This window comes from Lichenostomus cassidix, chromosome 3 (assembly GCF_008360975.1).
Source record: "Lichenostomus cassidix isolate B80296 chromosome 3, HeHo_3.0, whole genome shotgun sequence".
Classification (NCBI taxonomy): Eukaryota; Metazoa; Chordata; class Aves; order Passeriformes; family Meliphagidae; genus Lichenostomus; species Lichenostomus cassidix.
The window spans coordinates 89,479,811-89,503,230 of NC_139483.1; the positions used below are offsets into that span (position 1 = coordinate 89,479,811).

Below are 23,420 nucleotides of genomic sequence, written 5' to 3' on the forward strand. Positions count from 1 at the left end.
GTGCCTTAGCCCTAGAACTGGATCCATAGAAGGTGACCTTCATCCACAAGCTCCGTACATTATTATAACTGAAGTTAATGAGGAATCACAGACATGTACAAAATCACCATTTAATTTATACATCTAATGAATAAGACATGCTTCAGCCAGACACTTGCTATCACTCAATCTAAAATGGTAAATTTTCCTGATTTAGATCAAGAGCAAAATCTCAACAATTTGCCATGATTTTAACCATCAAGAGTGAACAAAAGTAAAAAAAACCCCAAAACCAAAACAACTAGGTTGAGGGGTGCCTTTAAATTGGTGTGTGGCTTCCAGGCAGCAGGGTTTGTTGTGTCTTTTTCTCTGTTACATTAAAGACACACTTTAACATTGTAGTTTCTCACCCCTGCAAGGTACTACTCTGCTAGCGAAATAACCTTCTGAGAGCATGACTACAAAACAAAATGCTGATGCTGGAATCCTAGTCACCCTTTTAAAAAAGATTAATTTTATTTTTTTCAAATATCAAATGAGAAACCAATTAATTTTAATTCTGAACTGAAGAATCAATGCAGCTGTTCAGTTACTTTTAATAAACATTTTCATTATTTAATGAAGCTTAGTTTTTCTAACCAGTACATTCTAAGCATGCTTTAACCCTTGTTCTGCCAATGGGCATCCTCCCTGTTTCTAGAAGTTCACTGTATCAGACATACTACTTCGAAATGACTCCATTCACCAAAAAAGCAAAGTGCTATATGGAATGTTTACCCACATAGTACCACACCTTCCCTAGTCTGGGCAAGACAGGAATTTTTTCAGGAAGAACTAACTAACATTCAGATATTAACTGGTATTATTTAGTATGCCAAGTATCACATTGATCCTTACAGAAGGTTTCTACCAGCATCTCTGGAAAATCTGAGGAACTCTCAGGTAATCTGTGCTACTGGATGGCTAATGCCTCATATTGTTAACTCTGGGCAAAAACCCCACATAAAAGCTGTGTGTTTTACATTCGTGCTATTTCTTCTTTGAAAATACAATCACACTGTTGTTGATGAAGTTTTGTTTTCAAGGCAGAAACCAGATATTGACAAATTGAGATACTCAATAAATACATGAACAAGAGATCATTCAGCACACAGTAAAACGGTCATAACTTACTTAATCTTTCCCAAAAATGAAAAAAAAAAAAAGGCGTGCACAATAAATTCTAACTGAAAAATATGTGTAACAAGTCAGTTGACAAGTATATTCTGAACAGTATCCGAGCAATTTGAACAAGACTCTGCTGCAGGAGTATTCTTCTCATTGAAGAACCAGAATTTATAACCTTACTGCTGACACTAGGTACCACACACAGTTTAGAGCAAGGTACCAGTCTGAGGGTTGACCTTACAGTTCAGGAGCACAAATTCCAATGAAATAAATCCTCCTACTGTCGCTTATAGAGTTAAAGCTTCATTTTCCAAGTGTACACTTTCCCAGCACTGTTACACACAAGGTCCATAAATACTGTTTTCTTTAATTTCAAGTTAAGACTCCACTATGCAGTTTCTGGCAAAGACAATTTTAGAGTAAGAGAGAAGGCCCAGTACAACAAATCACTAAACCAGAAGGTCCTGAATCTTATTGGAGCTTTTCTAAAATGTAAGAAAAAAAAATAAGAACAAGAGGAAAACAAAATCTGCCCTTGACCCCAAGAACTTCCCCCATACAAGAAACAGAGTTTGAAATATACAGTTTATTACTTCAACTTGGAAATATCTCCATTTAATGTACAAAGTTAAAATCTCAGTGCAATCACACCCACAATTTAAAGCACTCACTTCTGACTATTGCATGAGTAAAAACAAATATAAAGGATCATTCCCTTAAAAAAAAAAGTATGCCAGTGTCTGCCAAATGTAACAGCTAATCTGTGTAATTTTTTATTTCAGTAAGATTGCATATAGTTCACTTTTTAACCCCAGAGGAACACCCACTCACTGTTACTGTAAACAACTTCTATGCACAATATTACGGCTTACCCTAAGGGTTACATGTGTTTACAAGTAATGGACCAAAATCTTTTATTCATGATAAAAACACACAGCCATACTGTTGTACAGAACTAAAAAAGAAAAAAAAATCTTATTTATAATTAATTCTCATTAAACACAGAAAAGCTGCATGTTTTATTTCAAAGCAAAGGTAAGAGCAAGAAAATCTGAAAGCTCTATTTTGTTTGCTCAGATGGCTCAGCCTAAGAGGATGCACCAGCTTTAACTGCAGCATCATCCACTTCAGCACTGCCCAGTTCACTGATCTCGAGAAAAGGCTTATACAGTTCATCAAAGGCCGGCAAACAGCTATTCACCTTAGACACTCTCAGTTAAAGAACTGAGCTACAAACTTACAACTGTTACTACAACCAGCTAAGAATGGCAACTTCCAGCCCCCAGTCCCAGGAGACACCTACTCTGTGGGCACCCACGCAGCTCTGCTTCTGAGACGGAAGCATTTTTGCTTTACTTGGTTTCTGAAAATATTCATCATACACAACAGAGGGGTAACAGTTAAGAGCTTTGAATCCTGCAGAAATGCCCTTTTCCCTTTGAAATGGTGTCTGAAGAATTAACTTGTTTGTGGATAATCAGAAGAACGCTCAGGACAGGACTCCAGTTTTTGGCCATTTGATGTATTGAGGTAAACCAGAGCACCTAATGTATATTGGAGCTGCAGAAGGAAATGATACAGTACTTTTCTTCATGGCCTCCAGAAAAACTCTGGCTCCCTTCTGTTTATCATAGCTAACTTTGCAGAATTCCTTGCTGCAGAGGCTGTGCAGCCTCTGATTCCTCATTCTGCTGGTGCAGAAGATATTTGGGGGCCACAGCGAATTACAGACTCACAGAATATTCTGAGTTGGAAGGGACCACAAGGATCCTCGAGTCCACCTCTTAGGCAAATGCCTGTATGGAGAGTGAGCCCATGACCTTGGTGCTATTAACACAGCGCTCTAAGGCAGCACTTGAGTGACTCACCAGGGACAGCAGTGCAGGAACAAGAGTCCACAGCGACCAGCTGTATTCAAGCCCCGTTTGAAGCAACCTGAAGACATCAGTGGCTAAAAGAATATTAGCCCTCCTCAGAAGAGCAGAGCTGCTCCCGGGGTATGCAGAGCACAGGCAGGAGTGGTCTCACCCCCTGCAGCCAATGCCAGGGAAGCAGCACAGGACATGCATGGGATGCAATTTCAGTTTCAGCAGCTAAGGTACCTAGTGTTCCACGTATTTCATGCATGGCTCTCCAGACACCACAGCATACATATATTCTACCTAGCTATCAGCTTTAACGAACTGAGAAGTGCCCTGTCTGAGTGAGGAACTTATTCATTTAGAATAGAATCTGTTTGTGTTAAAAAAAAAAAGCACATTGAAGTTAAACAAAGAAAACAAGTTAAAAGGAAGAACAACATAGCACACCAAAGTAAGCAGAGTTCGAGGGAAAGTGTTTAAAATGCGGATTTATAATTTAACATTGCAAGCATTACTTGTGTACACAACACTGAAATGTGTGCTTTTAGCCATGTTTTGGTTGCTTCACAGTCCAGTTCACAGTAATGGGTAATACAGTTAGTGTTAATGTAGGTCTTTCACATCTGTTTACACAGCAGCACTGTCAAACTCAATACAGTGAGGTCTCAAATAAAGGAAACAAACTGGATGCTATTAGATCCCTTCTGGGGGAAGGCTGGTACCTTCCATGGATGCCATACACCAAGCTGTTTCCATGCTCAGTGGCCACGAGACACACCTCAGGGTGTCCTGTCCAGGCGAAGCTTTGATGCATTAGCAGGAGGTTACAACAAGTTCCACTGGGAGAATTTACAAATTCAATGATAGGCTGATCTAGGCATGCAAATGGGAGCTCCTGGGTGATCTGGTGACACCAGTTTCAGCTTCCCTACCAGACGCTGCTTCTTCCATTGCAACATATTCAGCTATAGCTGTGCTAATGTGATAGGTCACGTAGCAATGTAGAACAGTCCTACGTGGCAGCCACACCTGAAAAACCCATAATTTGCACAGGTTTTCACTGACACAAGGTGGGCACTCCTAACTTGGAGTTAAGAATTTTATTTCTTGCTTATGAAGTCTTTACACACCAAAGAAAATTAAATAGATAATTTAATCACGTCCTAACTGTATCAGCTCAGTAAACATTGTCACAGCAGAAATAGCTGGAGGTAAAAGTAATCATCAGAATATCTGCTTGCAGGTCAACTGGTGAGCACATCAGACTCCTAGCAAAGAGATTACCTTAATATTGTAATCGGATGTGGCTGATAACAGCAGCAGTTAGAAGCTGATCTGCAAGCAGATCTGTTGGTGTGACTCCTGCTTCAGCAGCATTAAGGCAACACAACTGGTTATTGCTGGTAAAAACTTGGGCCATCTCATCTGATGTCTACCAATCTACCAGCACAGTCAGTCTTGGTTCCTCAGACTTCTTAACCCTCCTCCCTTCTCTATTTGAAGAAACCAGGTGTGAATTGAAGAATGATGTTCTGATCTTTGCTGTTACTTCAACAAAACTTATGTTCACTCGAGCACTTTGTGAAAGCAGAGCACTGTGTTCAGGAAAAACACCAGTGTCAAACACAGGTAATAGCAGCTGGAAAGAAGGATAAAAGCAGGGTAACAGGGGCAGAACATTCCTTCCCCTCTTCCGGAGAAGGAGTCAAGACATCAGCAATTAAAAAGGACCATACAGACTTCATACACAGCTGTGCTATCCTCACAAAATGCACCTCTCTCCATTTCATTATTTCTTCACGATTAATAACTGGGACTGTGTGCTCTTTGGGACAGGAGCATCTGTTAGCTGGGCACTACTATGACATGTCTATTAAAATATATAGTATCCTAGGATGTATTTTTCATATGTTTGTTAAAAACTCTGTACAACTTTCTGGTGAAAGGGTGGAGCTTGCAAGAACAAACCACCAAAATAACCACCAGGTAGCAGCTTCTGAAGTCAACACATACCCCTGTGCAAGATGACCTCTGCAGCACTACTGCAGGCATCTTCAGCAAAGTTCTTTAAATTCTCTTAGATTAAAAACCTGCCTGATGACACAAATCATTTGAGCTTCTAGAGAAAGTACCTCAAACCACAAAATCTATTTACCCTGTTTGACTAGAAGTAGGCCCAAGACAATACAGATGGGGAGTTTGTACTTGGGGCTGACAAATTTCTCAGGTTTTCAGATGCCCTACTATAAGAATTTTAAATGTTTATTTTTCTTCACAGAAGACAGAGAAGCACTTTTATTCACATTTAACAAGTACAGGTTTCACTTTCCTACAGCATAAGGAATATGAATACAGCAGAAGAGCATGGACTTTAATGTTTTTAGTTGCAGTTTCTCTAGATCTAAAAAAAAAAAAAGTTTATAAATTTTCTAAAAATACCTTTGGGACATATACAGCTTTCAGGTAATGATCATACTATTGCTACATAACATAACCTCTTTAGGGACTATCTGCTCAATACACAATTGCACAAGTCTGAAGTCTGTTGCTCAGACAGCTCTAGTGTGCTCAGCAGCAAACCATATAATCACAAAGCAATCCATTCTGTTGAAGCAGAGTTCATTCAAACATTGTGCAGCTATGTACTTTACTGGGGATCAGTGAAGAAAACCATTACTAAAAGATTAAGCTCTGGGGAATATTGAAAATATTTCCATATGTAATGCAATTCAATTTTTAAAAAAAATACATCTTTGATTTGATTCAACCAGAGAGCACAGAACTTTAGAAAATACTACTGCCATTTTATTTCCTTTTTCTAAGAAAACTGTAGTAGCAACCTATATGGATTAAGCAGGGCTAAATAATACCATTTGATGACAAGTATGAAGTTTGTACATTCTTACTTTCATACTAGCTTTTAGCCTTATGCTCTGAATTGACAAACTGTTATGAGTGGTTATACTTCATTCAATGTACTAGATACATGTACAGAAGCCATTTAGTTCTGATGCCGACTGTAAAGACTTTACAGTTTCTGAGCTGAATGAAAGACAATTGTCCTCTGTACTCCTTAGCTATCTGATGAATCTGTAAAAAAATTTTAAAAAGACATCTGTATATCTTAAGTGTTCCAGTCTTGATAACAGAAAAAAAGTGAGATTTATCATGATTTTAAGACTTTGGCATCTAAATTCTGAATAAATCCTATTTTCAGTGCCCAAATAATTTACAGGTCTTTTTCCAAATTACTTGCTTTTGATTACAGTGCAGTTCAATAGCATGAACCCACCATCACAATCAGTAACGACCTGGGAAAAATTAAAATTAGAGCATCTAACTTTCATCATGAATCACCAGTATTGAAATTTTTTTAATAGTAACTGCACATACTTTGGCATATGTGAAAGGAGATTATTTATAGGATGAGATTTCAATGGGAGTGTTTTTCTGAACATTTGGCATCTTGATATTGCATAAAACCTGAACATGCCTTCTAGTACAAGAATGGAAGTAAGTATTCTACCTGTTTCAATAGGAGAAATTCTCATTTTTAAGTCTTCTTCATCTCTGGAGATTTCTTCATGCAGATTTTTGTAATTTCCTTAAAAGAACGTCAAAAGCAACCCCCACTTCATCTATCCATTGTTTACTTTATTACGCTACTGTAGTGGAAAATACATCATGCCTATTTAAGCTGACTCTGGAAATACCATCACAGGAGTCAGAATACCTTTGCCCATCACAGGAGTCAGAATCAGGAAACCTTGTGGCAGTTTGCAGTGTTTCCTCCAACCAGAGTTCTTTGAAAAAGGAACTTTGCTTCCAAATGTCTAGGACTCCAAGGAGGAGTTGTTTGCATCTTTATTTGTAACACTGTTACAAGTGTTTGTATCAACAACAGACTGGAAACTGGTGTGAAGCTATCAATGAGCTGACGTGAATGAGGATGACTATGAAACGTCTCTACTATCCGCTTGTGACTGGAATAGGATTTTTGAAAGATTCTCCACACATCAATGTCAGTAAGTATTTAGAATTTAAGCACTCTAGACTTTCACAGTCAGGCAAAGAAATCACTACACAGCACAAGAACATGTAGGGAGGTATTTGCAACAATTCTGGCTCCAGAATTGAACACAGTAAACTGATCAGCCTCGAAAATCACCACATTAAAATCACTCTCATCTGCTCAGCACCATAGCATGTGAATGAGCCAGTTCACCCACTTACTCTAAAAGAAACATGAATGCCCTCAGATTCCCAAGTAGCCTTAGGAAATGGAAATAAATTAAGTCTATAAGTCAATCTGTAGGTTCACCAGCAAAAATTATTTCAACTACCACAATACAGTTCAAGCAATCCAAACTAATATTTTTTCATATCTAGTTATGTGCTAAAATACAAATTTGACCGAATCATTTGTAGCTTATTTTACATTTAAAAATCAAACCAGCATAAATGCTATTTCCTACTCCCACAGAGGATCTCGTTGAAACAGAGAAGATGACAAGTAAGATGTGACAGAAATGAAACGAACAAAAGAAAATAATTTCCCAGGCTTTTTACCAAATCCCTTCATAGGATAAATTCAAACTGACAGAAGATAGATTAAAGAGTGTTTTTCCCCTGAGAAGATGTGCTTCCTCATAATTGTAATGTCAAAATCCTTGACATCTGAGCCTACTTTATCTAACACAACTAAAAGTGAGGATAAAAAGGATATCCTGCCTGCAAGCCTAAGGCAAAAAGTTTGAAATAACTGCACTCAAATGTTTAACCATGAACAGAATCTTCTCTTAGCAAGACACTTAGCAAGTGTCCGATGGTAGAGTACCAGGAGAAAAAACATCTAAATTACCAATCATCCTTACATAAAGTATCTGGACATATTATGTAAGCAGAAGAAAAGGGCATGGAAGAGCACCGTAAAATGCCACAGCCCAGCATCTGCCAAAACACAGTTAAACACATAAAGAATAAAGGATAAATAATAATATATATAATAAAGGATAAAACTCATGCAGGTTAACAAAAAAAAAGTATTAAATACAATTTTTATTTTCAAATGTAACAAATTATGCAAAGTCAGGACAAATTATATTGAAAAATGCATATATTAAAAATCTTAGGATATTAAAATTAAAATATATTTAAATAGAAAATTTTAAAATCAAACCATGAGATTGCAAAACTTACTGGTCAAATACTTGGAATCAGATTTTGTAAGAGTATTTAAACCTGTCCTTTGTCTCCTTAGCCTTTCCTACCTGACACATACTTTCTAGTATTTCCATAAGTACACGCAGCTAACTTAAAAATGTAAACAAACATTTTTAAAATTGTGGACTGCAACAGATAAGTTGCTGACATAAAATTCAGACTCAGTTGTGACTTGCCAATTAGAAAACATATGCTAGGCAAATCTCCACACAAAGCTGCTAACTATTGAACACTAAGAGCAGTTTTGGTTCAGGTAGCTCAAACCTGATTTCTAAAAATGCTAACAAGACCTCAGTTTTAATTTTTTTATTTTATTTTTCATATATCAGGCAGTAAGTGAAGGATGATCGGGACCAGCACTGAATGTGGAACCTCTCCATACTAAATTCTTTCCATATTGCCCCAAAGCCAAATCTACAGTACACTGGAACTCTAGATGGCATATTGTTGAACAAGAGTCCTGAAGGACATCACTTTCACCTTCAGATCTACAGTCAAAGGCATAGAATAAAAAATAATATATTTACAAATATCTGGTTTGCAATATCTACAACAGAGCACAAAGTTTACATACCTAATCTATTTTTGCTGCCTCATACCACAGTTGAACGTAAGAGTCTAAAATTAGGCATACATCTCAATTTGAAAGCTGCATCCCTCGGGCTTAGCAGGTATCACTTAATTTTTGTTCTAGTAACACAATTGTTGTATACTACAAAAGACATATATGCCTGGAGAGAGCTGTACACAGAAATCTCCAATGAAATTCAGCAGGGTAAACCCTGCTGCACTGCACCAATCCCCATATTTCTATCACTCCCCCAAGACCTTTACTCCCTTATTTCTACCATCACAATTAAATGACAAGTTATGATTATTTTAACCTCTCAATGTGCCTCACCACAGTTAACATTGTTTCACAAAGCAGCAACGTAAGCAAGTGCTAACCAGGGTTACTGGTGCAAGCTACATGAACTAGGAAAGCTCAAGCCCTTGGAGGCTGCTCAGATCCCACCTGAGCTTAGATACTTGCCTTGATGGCAGCTCTGCACCTTCCTGCTCAGCTCCCACACCATCCCAGTATCCTCCCACTGCTGAGCTGCCACACAGGGAGGAGAGCTCAGGAAACTCAAGCGCAGACCCAGACTTCATAGACCCAGGCTTACGCCACAATACATCTGCCAGCACTTTCTTTCCCAAAAACACTGAAAAAGGCTGAAAAGTGATGTTTCCTTTGGATCTTCTGGTTATGCCAATTGCCTGGGAAATCGGTCCTTACTTCAAGAGGAGCCAAACCCTGGTGCTCACATCTACTGACAGAAAGCAGTAAGAAGCCAAACCTTCACCCTGCCATGATGAGGCCTGGTTAAGGTGCCTCCTCCAGTGTGGAGAGGGAAGAACCAGGTTCCTAAGAGATGACAAACCACCTCACCAACAGCAACCAGAAGCACCTCCCTGTATGCTGCAACTTGGCCACCAGACTTGTGCTGCCTCTTGCCCTCCCACCTCCACCTTGGGTCCTCAAGAATTATCTGTTGGACAGCTGAACAGCTTCAAAAGGAAAAGCAGAAAGTAAATAAAGATAATCATGTCTGGGAAGGTTGCTGTCCTGGGAACAGAGATGGGCACAGACACTCTCTTTCACAGCAAATTGGCCAGCAGCTCCAAGACTAAGCATCCGTTCCAATCTCAGACACCAAGCTCAGCTCACACATTTCCTAGAAAGCCGAGATATGAAAATATCGCAGGCTCTACTCCACTGGAAAGCATCGCTAGAGTTCAGCAGCACATTAGCTCCAAAAAGTTTTAGTCTGCTCTAAACCTAAGTAGTTTTCAACCTTGTTGAGACACAGCAAGCCCAAGCTTCAATAGCAATCCAGGAAGCACACTGCACTGTTTAACAGGAATCTCTTGTATTTTATAAAATAATTGTTCAGCTCTGCTAAACAACATGGAGGTATTATCTGATTCTCACAGCCTTTCCAGAGTCCTGTAAAGACAATGAAAACCAGAATTTCATATTGTCTTTAATAAAAACACCACTACCAAAAAAATCTATTCATCTGGAAGCGGAGGTAGAGAAGACAGCTGACACAAGTACTGAACAAAATCCATGTGCATAAATTCAATTATGGATTTCATTGAATTGTCAAAACCTTTCAGATGAAAATGATCCTTTAGGGGAGCAGTCTGAATGATGATTTCTTTATTATTTCTTCTTCAGCATTCAGTGCAAAATATCAAATGCAATTACAACAAAAAAAGTTGAAGAACATTTAGTCCTCATCTGATCTGAAACATGCACACAAACACAACAGGCATTAATTTCACCACCCTGCCAGCAACTGGGATAAGATGCTCAGGGTCAGAGAGAGATGAGAGCATTCATCACATTGAATTACTAGTCCTTTCAGCCCTTCAAGCACCCTAATCACACACACACTTGCCACCATTCTGGGTTTCAAATTTTGTGGTAGGATTCAACTGTTCATAGTCTATTTGAAATGTAAGAGCTCAGACTTCCCTAACACAGTGAAGACAAAAGTAACACAGCCACAGTTCATCAGGTACTTGATGACTGAGAAACCTGGGGCCAAATCAACTACTAGCATCAGCAAATGCAAGTCCTTCAAAGTGCATGAATTGCACCTGTTTGTACCAGTGAGTGCTTTGGCTCATCACTGATAAAACTAACATCCTTTGCTCTCTGAGACTATTTATATAGAATTTATCTCACTTTATATAGTTTCAAGCACCTCTTATATATTTCTCCTAGAAAACAGTGCTACAGGGCACCTGAATCTCACAGCAGGACACATGTGAGGCAACACAGGGCCAAAGCAGGGACGTCCTTTCTATTCCACTTTCCAACAGACCACATTTTCACATTTTCATTACTCTGAGTTTACAATCTTAGAGACTATTGAGGAGCACAGTCACAATGCCACAGATGAATTAATTTCAAATATTTATAGCTCCTTAATAGAATTCACAGATACCCGCTATACTGCAATTGCACTGACAAATTGTCACAGCATTACAGGATTTCACTTTATAGTTATACTGGCTTTGCCCAGTTTACTTCACAGCACTGGGATGTTCTCTTTGCTTTTTGTACTCTCAATACTGCTCCTTCAGTTTTCTATAGCCAGCTCTTCCATGACAGTCAGCAAAAAGGACTATTTTTGGCAATTCATTAATGAATTCTAATATTATTGGAAAACCTAAACTGATGCCAAGTTAGCTTGAGTTCTCTTAGGCTTTGTAAAATAAATTGTTTCAGTGGAAAAAAAACCCAAGTCCAACCCAAAATTTTAAAAAAACAAAGTATTTACTTTTAAACACTTTTTTACTTACCAAGTAAAAAACTTCTACATTTACTTCATGAGCCACTCTATAGGACATAATTACCCAGAGCTCACAGCAATTGTAGCTCTGCAATTATTTTATATCTCAAGTCAAATACTTAAGAGAAAGACTAGTCTTTCAAGATTTTCTATCATGCAGATCAGGTTATCACCTTAGCCACATTTCAAAACAGAAGAGTTTGGTATAAAGATAAAAAGCCCTCCTAGCATGAACTATAGTTTTTGTTTTAAAAGAACTGGCTAAAAACATGCAAGTCAAGAAGAACAAAAAGAAGAAAAACACACTTGTGCATACAGTCATGAGGGGAAGACAGATTTAGGTCCTTAATAGATTGACAGCAGATGACAGACAGAAACATCACCTCTTGACAAATAAATAAATATCACAATACACTAATATTTCAGTAAAAAATACCAGTCACCTATGTTTATGATCCTAACCACCTTTACTCTACTGATGCCCCCCCCACATTACTGGGAATTTTGGCAAATTATTTTAAGATCAGACACCTCATATGTCCACAACTGGTTCAGAGTGTTCTTGTATTGAAAAACCACAAATACTCTAAGTGTAAAACCAAAGAATGCTAAACAGTACATGATGTTAAAGACATTTAAAATACAGTAAGACAGCAACATTGCTAACAAAGAGTCACTGAAACATCTGTAGAATCCTAATGATTTGAGTGAGACTACCCAACAAGTTCCAGTATGCTGATGGATGAGGTTGTTTTCTCCGGTTTATCCAGTTACAATAAAAATATTCCAACACACTTAAACCAATTGAAAAATTAAGACCTGAAAGAGTTGCAGAATTCATCCCTCCTATGGCTCCTATAGTGCCTTAATGCTGGTAGAGTCCTACAGCTGCCTTTATGAAGCTACTATTTTGCTAGTTAATTGGAATTAAGTTTAATGATGTTACACTTCTGCATCTAATTACATGCCTTAAGACAGCCCATCCACAGCAGCTCTCAGGTTACCATCCCAATCTCAAACACTTAGGCACATGGTTAACTTTCCACTGTGAGTTTCAAGTTAAACACGTGCAGCATTTGCAAGAGTAGTTCTAAAAGGACACCCTGTTTCTCTTCTTTATACAAATGGGGACTATCTCCCAGTTAAATGACACATGGATTTTAAGGATTATAACTCTTACCACTCTACACGTCTCGCATTTTCCAAGTTTTTATTTACCTTCCATTCACAGTTATTATTTTATTTATCCTATGATGTGTGCCTCCTCTTCCACCATTTCTTATTATTATTTGTTGCTTACTGTGACAAAATGTCTCTATTTTAATATTGTCCTTAGTGATCTCCTGTAAGTGGCCTCTAATTGATCACCACCATCAATTTCTGTGTTTGTATGAAGTTTATCAATGCAACGAAACAGAGGTCAACAAATGATGGCTACCTTTTTGTTTCATTCGGTTAGCATTCTCCTTTCTTTACTTTTATGTCACAGGTATTTTTTGGATAAAAGTTCTTTTGACAAATTTTAAGTATTTGCTACTGTCTGCACACCAATTGTAAGAAATTTGAGTAGTTTTCTATTACAATTTATATACTGACTTTTGGATCTCATTCTTAGAATAGGTTAAGTTAAACTACTATATTGCTACTTTCAGCAGTTCAGGTGTGTTACTACTGTTGACCAAGGTGTGTTGCTACACATCAGGGTATCTGCACTAGAGATACCACATAAAACAGAAGGCAGATAAAACTGTAAGTACTTAACCGGTGAACTACTGCTCCCTCTTGCTTTTTTTTTTTTTTTTTTTTTTTAATATATAAAGCACAACACAAATTAGCGTATTTGGACAAGCGATATGGATGAAGTTACAAGCTGAGTCAGAAACTACCACTAAAAGAAGATCTTGCTTCAGTTTTGTATCTGTTATCGAACTGTGCAACTCTTGTACCTTCAGCAGGCTTTGTGGGTTCCCTAAGAGTCAGTATGAAGCAAGGCCTACAACCGCACTCAGGAGTGGAAATCAGGGGACATCTAGCCTGATTCTGAAATAAATGCTTCATTACGGAGTGGAAAAAGGCCTTAGCTGTAAATATGAGAAGACATATGGATGAGCTGTCACCTGTCAACATGTATTGCTAATCTTTACCCTCAAGCACCTAAAGCTGACATTAACTTCAAACAGGCTTCTGTATATTCAAAAAATTTTGAAGGTCAGGTGTAAGAACAGGAAGCACTGTCATTTATTATTTTTTGCATGCAGAATTAAAAGTCTCCTTGCTTACTTTGCAAATTACAGACAAATGCATAACCAAACATGGAGCACTTCGTGAAGTATTATCACCTGAATGCAAATACCCCTCTGATCAGGAAAGAGATGCCTCTAATTCCAACTAATTAACCTGAAACCGAGATCCTGAATAATCACAATCCATGGCTGATCCAAAATTTAAGGGCCAAAGACTGACATGAGGCAGATTGCACAAAAACTGGAAATCTGTAATAATTTAGAGATTAAGTAATCTACTTATTAAAAACTTGTACATGTATTATGTACAATTATAGCTGACGATAGCTTTCTCATCTGCTGCCAATTGAATACTACAGATGTGCGGCACAAGCCACGGGGCTTCAAGCGTGCAAAGGCGGCTGCCATTCAAGTGCTGACAGAGCACGACCGGTGTCGCATCTCTTCCGTTTCCCCGACCTGCAAAACGAACACAACACCAAGACTCCGTGAAAAGCATCACCAGAGGAGCAGCGGCGGCTGCGGAACGAGGCGGATGCTCTGCGGTGCCCGGCACAGGCCACCTGCCCGCGGGGCCCCAGGGGATCCGGGGGGCGAGCCCAGAGCCAGCACCACCGCCGGCCGCTGCCCGGGCCGCCGAGCCCCCCTGCCCTGCCCTGCCCTGCCCGGCCGGCTCACCTGCACGCCCGTGTAGTTCTCGAAGAAGAAGAGCACCATGCTCTGGTAGATGGTGTACAGCCGGTCATCCACCTCGCGGTAGAAGCGGGCGGGCAGCACGGCGGAGAGCAGGCGCCAGGCGCCCCAGGCCAGCACGTAGGTGGGCGCCGTGCCCATCATGACGGCGGCGGGCAGCACGTAGCGCATGGAGTAGGTGTGCAGCACCAGCGACAGCAGCATCTTCCCGCTGCCCCCGGCCTCACCGGGACACCCACATGGGCGGCGCGCTCACACACGGCCCCGCGGCCCCGCCGCCCGCATCGCCCGCCGCGCCGGGCACAGCCGCCAGGCGCCCGCCAAGCAGCAGCGGCGGCGGCGGCCGCGGCCGGGAGGGACAGGAGAGAGAGAGCGGCGGGAGCGGGCACCGGCTCACGGCTCCTGCAGCGCCGCCGCCACCATCTTGCCCGGCGGAGGCGGAGCCGCGCCGCAGGAAGGCGGCACCGCGCGCGCGGCGCTTCCGGGCGGCGGGAGGGGCAACGGCGGCGGCGGGCCTGGCCGGGAGCGGGCCGGGTGAGGGCCCGGTGAGGGCCCGGGCTGTGGCACCGGCCCGGTTACGGCCCGGGCTGTGGCACCGGCCCGGTTACGGCCCGGGCTGTGGCACCGGCCCGGTTACGGCCCGGGCTGTGGCACCGGCCCCGGTTACGGACCGGGCTGTGGCACCCGCCCCGGTTACGGCCCGGGCTGTGGCACCGGCCCGGTCACGGCCCGGGCTGTGGCACCGGCCCGGTCACGGCCCGGGCTGTGGCACCGGCCCGGTCACGGCCCGGGCTGTGGCACCGGCCCCGGTTACGGACCGGGCTGTGGCACCGGCCCCGGTTACAGCCCGGGCTGTGGCAGCGGCCCAGTTACAGACCGGGCTGTAGCACCGGCCCCGTCCTGGTCCCCGGGCCTGTCCCCGACCCTATCCCCACCCCCGTCCCCATCACTCCCCAGCCACAAGCGGAGGCCGGGTTGCTCGGCTCCGTGCTAAACGAGGCTCAGGCGTTTATAACTGATGAGCTTAGTTTGTATTAATTCTAACCTAGCATAGGTTAGAGAAGAGTTTGCTCTTTCTTCCTGGCCCCTTCTCCTTCCCCCCACCCCCCCAAGCCCGCACGTTCGGCCCATGAGTCCAAAGGGGAGCGCTACAAAAACTGTAGTTCTCCCTTTGCCAGCTCCGGGCACAGTGATGCTCAGGCTTAGGCGGCATTTCACGTGCCCAGTTTGCTCTTGGACGCGTTCTTGCACGAGCTGGCAGCTGCCTGCCTCGCGTCCTCTCTTCTCTGCCTCTCATCTCTGTCCCCCCAATAACCTGGTGGCAGCAGAAGCCAGAAGCACCATCTGCTTTTGAAGACGATGCATGAAGTCTTGCAGAAAACGGTCTAAAAACCCTCCCAGAAGAAATTTCTTATTCAGCTCTAGGCTGTAGTGAAGTATTTATTCCTTGTCTTTAAAAACTGATTTCTATCCTGAAGCTCTCTTCATCTATCCTGAAGAAGATCCACTTCTTCTTTCCACTTTTGAAAGAAGTGGATGTGCAATAGCTTCTAAGATCTGTTTCCTTTGCCAGGTTTTAACTGGGACAAGCTTTGTCCTTTGCTGTTGTTAACCTTGTGCTAGCTTTTTTTTTTTTAGTGTGTGTTGAAAACGGCATCCTTCAGTTCGTTAGTCTTAGGTATAAAAAGACATGTTTTTACCAGTTTTAGAATATTTCCTTTTTATTCATTTGAATGTTTTTCCCCCATAGTACAAAGACTTCCTGTATTTTCTTTGCTATATTTTACATTGCACATTTTCCTTTTTTGTTACACTGCTTGGATTTTGTTTTTCCTTCCAGTTTATGCTTTTTCAGCAGTCTTAATCTGTTACCATCCCATACCACGTACGTATGTCCATGTTCACACACTTTGTTTCTGCTTTTCATAATTGGATATTTTCAACAGGTTCTCTTAATATATTTCCTCTCTTTGTCAAGTATATATTATCAAATGAATAGATACCATTTTAATTACATAAAAAGTATAGAGTCTGTGTACTTTGCCTTAGGTCTTAATTTACTAGTGTAATTATATCAGTATGATGTTGTAATATGGAGTTGTAATGTCTGCAGCTGAATGAAACTCAAACTTTTCCATTCAAGAAATGAATATACCACAGGCATGAGATCAGGGATTCTGCCACCAAGTCCTTGCTTTTCTTGATTCATAGATGCTTTTTATCCTAGATCACTCTGAACTGTGCCACAGGAATTTGAATACTGGTCTTCCACATTCTAGATGACAGAGGCAAAATAAGAAAAATGTAATGATACTCATTACAATTTGTCATTTCTAGTCTTATGAAAGCATAGGCCCTAATTACACCGCCTTTAACCAAATTGTTTCCTGGGTATTTTACTTTCAGCTGGAAAAAGGAAAATCACCCCATTTAGGTGATTAGGTCTCTGTTTCAGATAGTAAGACTTCAAATCTGCCAAGGTTTTATTTTCCTCTGTAGAACAACTTTGACATTTAAATGAATAAACAAGCCTGAAATTTTTGGGGAAAAGCATTGGTCTGCCATGTGTAAGGTGCTCAGTCTGTTTTGTGTGGATGTGATTATTTGGTATGAACCTGATTATTCTAGTGTTAGGTCATTCTACTGGTGGTTGCCACACCTAAAGGGGCCAATCTCACCAAGCTCTGGAAAAAAAATCAGATGTTAATCTGCTACTAAAAAATACCAGTAACTGCCTCTAGAAGGAACCACAAACTGTGTCCCTAAACTCCAACTCTGAACATTAAGGGAGTTTCCCATTCTGCTACTCACAAAATCTATTTCACAACCCCGTCACCCACTCACTGCAATTGTCAAATAGACTAAGCAAAGCCAGATAACATTAGATACAAATAAAACTCCCTTGAGCTTTAAAATTTAAACCTTTACAGATGGTCTTATCTTCAACAATATCCTGGAAGATGATTTATTGGTATGAGTTCTGTTGTTAAATGTTGAGAAATGAGACACAGATATTAAGGTCAATGATCTAGATCCAAATAAGGATTTAAGCACCTAAATTCCTGGAGTCAAGGACTTTGATTGGAAGCTTAGGCTTGCTGTGCAGTGCCTGTCATGCAGAGAGCTAAGCACTGCATAATAGGATCCATGGCCATCATCAGTCTGCGCAGGAAGTTGATTCCAGTTAGCAGACTCAATAGGTATTTGTGCATAGTCAGATAACCTGAAACACTGAGGACAGTGTTGAGGCCTAAGTATGGTCTTACAAGTTCTCATTCTGTATTTCAGAAGCATGTGTGTCGCTGTTGAGCAGCTAGCAGAGTAAAGAAGGCACCAGTTCTCAGTGGCAAGAAGGAATGACCTTTATTGTTTTGATTTCATCACATATATAGAGTTTTCAAAAGTCACCCAGATTGGTCAGTCAGAAGCCTTCCCCCAGGCCTGATTGGCCAGGCCTGCACTGTCCAAGTTCTGGGACACTGTTCCAATAACATCCAAACTTTATCTTTATTTATAAAACACAAGAAGAATTCTCATGGGAAAAGCCTGTGCTAGCCACACATGTGTGTCCACTTGAGATGCACAACCCACAGATCTCTCCCAAAGTTTGGTAACACATTTTTTAAATGTGGCTAGAGGAGATCCACCATCACCTCTGACTTCAGAGGACTGGATTAGATATGGATTCAGTTTGTTGAGGGTATCATACTCATACATCACTGAGGTAGGTGACCTGCAGGGTTAGAGTAATGAGCATCTCTCATGTTGAAGATACATTTTCGTAGCAATTGTTTAATGTAACATAAAAAAATAATTAGCTTAGATTACAGTTAGACTAGTTTAGACAAGTAGACTTGTTTAAATTCCAGGTCCTCTAGATGTGTGCCTTTTTTCTAACAATGGCCATGACTTTCTGCATCTCTCTGTATTTGCTCAAGGGAATGGAGGCTTCCTTGATACCTGCAATCCTTTCCAACCTCAGGTGAGAAATGTGGTAGTTCCTGTCTGTGCTTGACTCTGTCCTTGCAGGGCTTGTTTGTCTGCTCCTTTGGACTCCTTGGCTGCCCTCACACAGAACCTAAGGCTGTATCATGTCTACATGCCTGTGGTCTTCTTGTTCCATTCCTTACCTTCAGGTCCTGCCTAGAAAGGATGTCTTTTACCACCAGAAAAGGGAGGAATCACAGTGGGCCAGCTTTTGTTCTGAGCTAGTTCTTGAGGATTTTTCCTGGATGGCAGTGGGCATGGTTGTGTTTGTCATGCCCTTGCAGTGATAGGGAGACTCAAGTGCAGCTGCACCCTAATGGAAGCAGATTTCAGTTCTTCTCTACCTTCCAGAAAATTCCTTCTTAAATATTTGGTTACACTTTTTGCCTCTACAAGTCAATGAGAATGGAAGATAGAGAAGAAGTAAGGATCAGGCAAACTTCTCCCAAGCTTTCCCAGCCTTCTGCAAGCCCCTCTTTGAGGTTCAGGGTCTGGAGCCAGATCTTATTCACAAACAGATTTATCCTACAAGTGTCTACCCATTCTTCCCTTTACCCATATTAGTTTTTAGCCCCAAAGCAGCCTGTGACAAGCAGTAGAATCTCCTTTTGTTTTGAACCTGCCTCATTGTAATTTCATTTATGTACCTTAGAGCTTGTATTGAAAAAGATGGAAAGTCCCTTTCCACTCTCTTACTTGTGTCACTCACGATTTTTAAAGATCTCCATAATATCACTTTTAGGCGATCTGTTTTCAGGTTGAATTTTACTCAGGTTTGCCCCATATGAAACCTGTTTCTGCATGCTTCTGTCTTGCAAGCATATGCAGGATTGCTCATGGCATTTACTAACTTTTAAAGTTTCATTTTACAAATCATTCTTATTTTACAAAAAAAAATCCCAAATCTTCACATGAGACATTATGTTCACTCATAAAATTTATCCATTAAAAAAAAAAAACTTGCAGAATCTCTGATACAGGTCTAGTATATTATGCCATAATTTAATAAACCAAAACCAGTAAATGAGGAGAGGCACAATTTCCCAATGGTTCTAAACCATATCTGCTGACACCAGAGATATGGTGATTTTCAAGACTCTGTAGATCATGGAGGAAAGAGAGTTTTAATGAACACAGACTCTTTGGCATCAGGCTTGATCACTATCATCTTTCATCTGCCTCCAAATTTTCTCCTTCCTCTCTTTCCACCCTTCACCCATCAAACTCTCAGTCTCCCATCCAAAGTACATTTTTGTTCTCAGCTATGCTCTGTCTCTACATATTGTTTCCAATCTCCTTCCCAGGCAAGCCTAGCTAATTTTACTCCCATGACTCTGTGCATCCCATTCACATTTCTCACACAATGTCCATCTCTTTTTTTGCCTCGTGAATCCTAGTTTGCTCTTAATTTCCCCTGAGAGCTCCTAATCCTGTTATCCACTCTTCTTTATGTCAAATTCTCTTTGCCAGAGCAATTGTAATTTTTACTTCCTGCCTACTTGGTCCAATCCAGTCTTTCCTCAACAATTCTCGGTGCAGCTTCACCCTAGACCAGCAGTTCTAGCTTGGCCTTTCCCCCCTCATTTGGTCAAGCTCTCAGTCACTTTGTAGGTAATGTGGGTGGCCTCTGCCTCTGTGGCACTTGAGTGCAGGCAGGGACAGCACTGAGAGAATGGCAGAAATAAGGTACTGTGGGCCTCCAGTTGGTCCTTGGATGGCCTGCAGGGGTCAAAGCATGCTGTCTCTCACAGAAGGACAGCATCTATACAGCCTGTTCAGTGAGCCAGGATTTGTGCATTTTAGCTAGTAAACTTGGGTCCTCTATTATGCAAGTCTGTGACTTTGCCAAATTTGAGCCAATTTTCACAGTAGGAGCAGAAGTCATGTCCTTAGCTCAAATGCTACTCACAACCTTATCAAACAAATCCCTGCTCTAAGGCCAAAAGTAGTAAAAATTAAAAGAGTGAAGCAGCATAGAAGAATAGCAGATTTTCCATAGCTATATTCCCTAAAAGAATGCAGTTTAGGATATTTCAACCCTAAATTTTAAAATAATCAAAGACAAGACAGCGAAGAAAAGCTCTGAAATTTGAAATTAAAATCTACTAATAAAAACTGACTTTGATACCAGCTGATGCTACATTTCTTCCCTATAATTAGGGCTGTGTTCACAGTGGAAACACAGCTGAAGGATGAGTTAATATTCACATACAGAAGCTTGAGAAGCCTGGGATCATGAAAGACCTGGGAAGAGAATTAAAGTGATGTACCTAGATACAGATGGTGTTTATACAGATGGTGTTTAGCAGAACTAGGTGCTTGTGTTTAGCAGAACTAGGAAAACCAGTTGAACTGTATATGCGAGTGTTTAGGGAAGAATTAGTTACCTCCTTCTATCTAAAGTTTTAATTCTGTACTACCCACAACCACCTACGAGGGTTTTAGTCATAGTGAGCCAACATTTTTGCATGGACAATATGACTTCAGTATAAGGAGACTGTAGCATGGGAGTATTTTGCTGTAGCAATCTCTATCATTGCTGCAGGGTTGTCTGAGTCTGACTGTATCTTATCTGTGTACCTTGTCCACAAAAGAAACAGGTAAGCTTGCTACTAAAATTCTGCTGCTTTAGGAACATTGGATTCAAGATACAGGCTTCCCTTCTGCTGTTGCAGTACAAGTTATTTTGGTTTCCCATTTATAAAATTAATAGCTCACAAGATCATTGTAATGACAAATTAAGAGTAAAGACTTGTGTGATCAAGGGATGGCATGAAGTCTAAATTTGCCTTCAGACTGCAGACTTGACATGATATCTCTGTGTCTCAGTCCCCTTGGTGTAAAATAAGGATAATATTTCCTCCCCACACCCTTTATTTGTTTAGATTGCCAGTAGAGCTGGTTGGAAAAATTCTGACATGTTTTTAATTGAGCATTTGCTGACTCATCAAAATCTAGTGTTTCAATGAGAACCCCACTCAGCTTCCTGACAGCTTGCTGACCTGGATCCTTGGCAGAGATCTGGGAAGTACTGGGAACGGTGGCTCTCAGGGCTTCCAGGCTCATTCTTTCTTGATAGCTGGAGCTCTCAGTTTCTACAGCTGTGGGACAGTCTGCTGCGCAGGGACTCCCATTGCTCATGGCTCTGGGGCAGTCCACCTCCAGTTCCCTGGAGCTGCACTTTCACACCTTTTTTTTCTAAATACAGTATTGTTCCCCATGGAAGGACATTATATTATGAGTTAATAGAATTTTTTGCAAAACAAAGTTATCCTTCTCTATTGAATTTTTCAGAGTGGGACTGTGTTTTGCTTTAATGCTGATACATTGCATAAAACAAAGATAAGTAAAGCCCTGTGCTTAAAAAGCAATAAACTATGTAGAAAGAAGAGTGACACAGCAGTTAGTCCTTTCACTGCCTCCCACAATAATTTTGTCACAGTTTCCAGTCTCAGAACACTGGACTGTGCTCAAGCTACAAAAGAGATACAGGTGTAAGAACACAGCTGGAAGTAGTTGACTGGTCTTTACCTACTTCTTCTTCCTGTAAAGAGTATGTGTTACCCTTACCCTGTAAGGGGAAGGTGATGTCCTTACCTGACATTGTAACACCAAAGAAAAAGGGTAATAATGTTTCAGTAATATATCCAGCACCAGCAAAACTAGTCCCAGTTCGCCTCCAAAGGAATAATCTGAGACGTAAAGCAGTCAATGCCTTCATAGAAGATACACACACACACACACACACACACACACAAAGTCACAATTCCATGTATGTTCACCTGTATTTATGAATTAATAGATGTAACAGGATAGAAGGTTGCCCACTCCTTGGCTATTGGCCACTTTTTTCCCTGTATCCTGCAAAGAACTCCTCAGGGAAATAAAAATAAAATATGCAGATACAATAATGAAACAACCATCTCAGGCCCAAAGACACTGATGGTGAAATTGCCAGGCCCAAAAAGTCAATTGGTGACATTGGCAATAACTTTCTGTCTTGACGAAAAAAGCATAGAAATGCAAACTGACACATTTCAAGAGATTATCAACTTCAAGCCGTTTGCATTAAGAAAATCTCAACTATCCTGTGTGCATCAGGAATCAGGTTGAGGGAGATGATTGTCCCACCTTGCGCTGGTGTGGCCTCACCTCCAAGTCCTGTGTGCAGTTTTGGGCACCACAATATAAGAAGGGTATTTAGCTGTTTGGCAGTGTCCCAAGGAGGGCAACAAAGATTGTGAAGGGCCTGGAGGGCAAGCTGTGTGAGGAGCAGCTGAGATCACTTGGTCTGTTCAGCCTGGAGAGGAGGATACTGAGGGGAGACCTCATTGCAGTCTGCAGCTTTCTCATGAGGGGAAGAGGAGAGGCAGACACTGATCTTGTCTCTGTTGTGAACAGTGGCAGCACCAGAGGGAATGGCTTGAAGTTGCGTCAGGGGAGGTTTAGGCTGGATAAAGGTTCTTCACCCAGAGCGTGGTTGGATACTTGTACAGGCTCCACAGGGAAGTGGTCACAGCACCAAGCCTGACAGTGTTCAAAAAGCATTTGGACAATGCTCTTGGGCATGTGGTGTGACTCTTGGGGCTGTCCTGTGCAGGGCCAGGAGCTGGACTTCAATGAGCCTTTACAACTCAAGATATTCTATGATTCTATGATTCTGTGATTCTGTGATTCTATGATTCTATGATTCTGTGATTCATACCTAGCTAGTCTTTTACATCTTTAATGAAGTTTATTACTTCTTCCCTGAAGTCTCTTCAGTCTTCTTTATCCAGGAGCAAGCAAATCTAAAATTTCTTCAGTCTCTTGTTTCTATGCCACAATTTCTAAATCTTTTCTCATATTACTTGTTTTTTTCTAGACTCTTCCTGTTCTGTAAGATTCTTGCTAAAGCTCAGGTTTGAAAACCTTCCTTA

At 41.1% G+C, this 23,420-nt stretch overlaps 1 protein-coding gene across 2 annotated transcripts in view; it reads right to left on the reverse strand.

Annotated features, from left to right (window-relative positions):
* Positions 1–14,956, reverse strand: part of AGPAT5 (1-acylglycerol-3-phosphate O-acyltransferase 5) — a 55,992-nt gene extending 41,036 nt beyond the window's left edge. The window contains exons 1-2 of one of the 2 annotated variants that reach the window (XM_085056678.1): positions 14,500–14,639; positions 14,131–14,280 (exon numbers count right to left, since the gene is read on the reverse strand). In XM_085056678.1, coding sequence (XP_084912804.1) covers positions 14,131–14,229 — 99 coding nt within the window. In that variant the 5' untranslated portion in view covers positions 14,230–14,280; positions 14,500–14,639. Of the gene's footprint in view, positions 1–14,130; positions 14,281–14,499 lie in introns of both variants that reach the window. The other variant, XM_085056677.1, reaches the window with a different exon arrangement.
* Between the last annotated feature and the right edge of the window lie 8,464 nt (positions 14,957–23,420).